Raw genomic sequence first — 3367 nt, 5'->3', positions numbered from 1 at the left:
TTCCTTCTTCCCCCTCCCTCCTTCCCTTTCTCCTTCCCTTCCTTTTCTTTTTTGTTTCCTAGGCCTGATGGGCTCCTGCGTTTCACTCCAGAACAGACAAATGTCCTGAAACACCAAAAAAACCCCAACCAACCCCCCGAGATGGAGGCAGTGGAACCGCCTCAGGTGGACAACTCGCCAGGGGCTGGGGGGGGGTTCGCTCATGCCTTCGGACACAGGAAAATCGGCCCTTTTTGGGAAAGAAAACACTAATTCACGGGTGCTCTGGGAAAAGCCACCTTCACCACCTCCCATGAGGGTTTCCCTTCGGTGCGTTGCCCTTGGGTCCCGCTCGGAGGTTTATTTTCAGGTCCGTGAATCTCAGTCCCTTTCTGGGAGGTCCTTGGTTTTCCCTCCCCAGTGCCCCCCCGGCTCTCCTCGGTTGCTTGGGATGGGCTTGAGCATCTCCGCTTCTTCATCCCAGGGTTTTGGGTTTTTTTTTAATTATTCTCCCTCTTGGGGGGGCTGCGGCTCCGGCCCCCAGGTACTGACGGTCTCTTGCTGCTGCCGCAGGAGCCCGTGACCTTCGAGGAGGTGGCCGTGTATTTCACCAAGGAGCAATGGGCCCTGCTGGACCCGGGGCAGAGGACTCTCTACGTGGACGTCATGCTGGAGAACTACGAGACCGTGACGTCTCTGGGTAAGGAATTCTGTCCCTTCCAGCGCCGGAGCCAAGAGCTCCTGAAGTTTTGGCTCAGGGCTTCCGTGTTGCAGATGCTCTCAATTTTCCGATGGTTTGAGCTCTGCAGCGCTCAGGAGCGAGGCAGACCATCTCCTTGATGCTCCTCCTGGGAGACAGAGCGAGGAGGAACATTGAGGAAAAGCCCTTTGTTCTTCTCTTCTGCCTAAATTTTCCAGTGGATGGAAACACCCGTCTTCCCCGCAGGGATCTTTTCCCTTTTCCTGGACTCGCTCCATCCCGACGATTGGTTTTGGGCCAACGTTTGACGTTTTGCCTTCTGTGGGGCTTGGGTGGAGGACGCACGGTCACCCAGGCACCTGGTGGTCTGGGTGACCCCGCCACCATCCTTCCCACCCTGCGTCCCTCAGGAAATTCGAATTTCTTTCACTTTGCGAATACCCTACAATCCTCGCGTCCCTCATGCCGTTACCTCCTGATTTCAGCCGCTGGAAGAGGTTTTCCCGCGACCGAGCCAGACTTGCTCGCCCAGATGCGAGAGCGAGGAGAGCGCCGGGGCCCTGATCTTCAAGAAATGGAGAAAAAAGAAGCCCTGAGCAGCCGACGCGCAGGTGAGGAGGGGGTGCCTGCGCTCGCGACCACCTCCACCAGCGCACGCTGTTATATCCTATCAAACCCGCACCAGGATTTTAGCCAAAGCCCGATGGATCCCACTAGGAGATGCAGCTCTACTGATCCTGGCTGGAAATCAGAATAAATTTCCTCTCTGTTGATTTTTTTTTTCTCTTTTTTTTTCCCCCCCCTTCTTCCATCCCTGGGGAACCACGGAAGCAGAGCTGCTGCACCCCCGGGCTAATTTTCCTGCTTGGTTAATTAACTTTTTCTTCCCCTTGATGTTATTTCTACCTGGCCTGAGAAATAACCCGTCTGGCTTCTCTCTGCCGTCCCAACAGGGATAAGGTGGAAAACGGACGGCGGGACGGTTTGCGGAGGAGGCGACGCCGACCCCGGAGAAACCCCAACTCCTGCAGGAAGGCGACGCGCCCGCAACGAGTCCGGACGCGAGAACGGCCGGAGCAGGGACTTAATTACACCCCCGAGAGACGAAGCGGGAGAGAAACCTTTCAAGTGCCTCGAGTGCGGGAGAAGCTTCGCGCGGAGCTCGGACCTCGTCGTCCACCAGCGAACCCACACGGGGGAAAAGCCCTACCGGTGCCCCGCGTGCGGGAGATGCTTCAACAGGAGCTCCAGCCTCGCCACGCACCAGCGGATGCACACCGGCGAAAAAACGTACGCCTGCCCCGAGTGCGGAAAAAGCTTCACGCGGAGCTCGACGTTGACCGCCCACCGGAGAACCCACACGGGAGAAAAACCCTACCCGTGTTGCCAATGCGGGAAGCGTTTCGGCAAAAGGTCGAACCTCATGAAACACCAGCGGCAACACACCGGAGAGAGACCGTACGGGTGCGCCGACTGCGGGAAGAGCTTCATACAAAGCTCGGATCTCGTCGTCCACCAGCGAACCCACACGGGAGAAAAGCCCTACCAGTGCTCGGAATGCGGGAAGCGTTTCAGTGTGCGCTCCAAGCTGATTCAGCACCGGCGCGTGCACACGGGGGAGAAGCCGTACACGTGCGGCGAGTGCGGGAAGAGCTTCGGGCAGAGCTCGCACCTTTCCGTGCACCAGAAAACTCACAGGGGAGAGAAATCGGTGCTCCAGGTGTGGAAGGTCATCCAGTGCGAGATCCTGCCCTGTTAAACAGTGGGACGTGGGTCTATGGAATATCTGAGAGCGCACGCTTTGCGCTTAAGCGTCCGACGACGAGCGTTTTGTAGGTGCGTTTGCGCCTACGGAAGCTCGGAAAATCATTCCGTGAAAATGAAGCTCCGTTAATAAATGAGCGGGTCTGCACGCTGTGAGATATCGCGGAGGGTGGGTCAAGGAGGAGGCGTTAACTGCTGCGTGTAGGGTGGGTGGGCTCGCGGAGCGCGGCGGGCTTCGTACGACCCGCCTGGATCTCGTATTGACGTAGGCCAGTTTGTCCCTAGGAAAACCAGCTCCTCGGTGCTCCTCGTCACGTTCCTCACGACGTTCGGCCGGCTGGCGCGTCTCCCCCCGTGCCTGAAGCCCTCCAAGGGATGCCGGGTAGGGACCCAGGTTTTGGGTTGAAGGAACCAAAGACGGGGAAACAAAACAAGAAGCCACGGCCCCGCGCCTTGACTTGGGGGCTGCAGAGGTGGAACAAACCGGTGGGTTTCCTGGTGGTTTTGCTGCGGGAAGCCTCGGGCGGGCAGCAGGTCTGGTCTGAGGTGCAGCGTGACGCCGGAGCACGTGGCGCGGGGTGGGCGAGCTCTCGTTACGTCGGAAACGTCTTGGAAAGACTTTTCTGGAGTCATCCAAACCAGGATAATGAACGGTGGGGACTTCCCTAGCAGCCGTAGCCCCAGTTTCTCCTCGGTCTGGGGGAGGAAAGAGCCGTCCCAGTACGTCCCGATGCTGGGAGCCGCGCTGGGAGGGTTGGAGGAGGAGGCGCTTGCTGTGGGCCGGGTGGGAGGACGGACACGCTGTCCGAGGGCAAGAACAAAGACCTTGAGGAGCGTTTGGGTTTGCACCACGTGGCTGTTGGTTATTTTCCTCTATATTGCCCCCCCACACCCCCAAAAAAAATTCCCAGAAAGCACAAAAGA

At 58.3% G+C, this 3367-nt stretch overlaps 1 protein-coding gene across 1 annotated transcript; it reads left to right on the top strand.

The window, feature by feature from the left end:
- Window positions 1-523: 523 nt before the first annotated feature.
- LOC104072274 (zinc finger protein 239-like) lies at window positions 524-2825 on the top strand (the record flags this gene model as incomplete). The annotated part of the gene is given in 5 exon segments (XM_009578389.1): window positions 524-679; window positions 1177-1290; window positions 1633-2386; window positions 2388-2441; window positions 2729-2825. Coding segments are annotated over 5 exon segments (1175 nt in total), but the record flags the coding sequence as incomplete, so codon positions are not given.
- Window positions 2826-3367: the final 542 nt, after the last annotated feature.

Source organism: Fulmarus glacialis, unplaced genomic scaffold, assembly GCF_000690835.1.
Source record: "Fulmarus glacialis isolate BGI_N327 unplaced genomic scaffold, ASM69083v1 scaffold23525, whole genome shotgun sequence".
NCBI lineage: Eukaryota > Metazoa > Chordata > Aves > Procellariiformes > Procellariidae > Fulmarus > Fulmarus glacialis.
The sequence above is the reverse complement of the archived record's forward strand: the minus strand, read 5'-3'. Positions and strand labels throughout refer to the sequence as shown.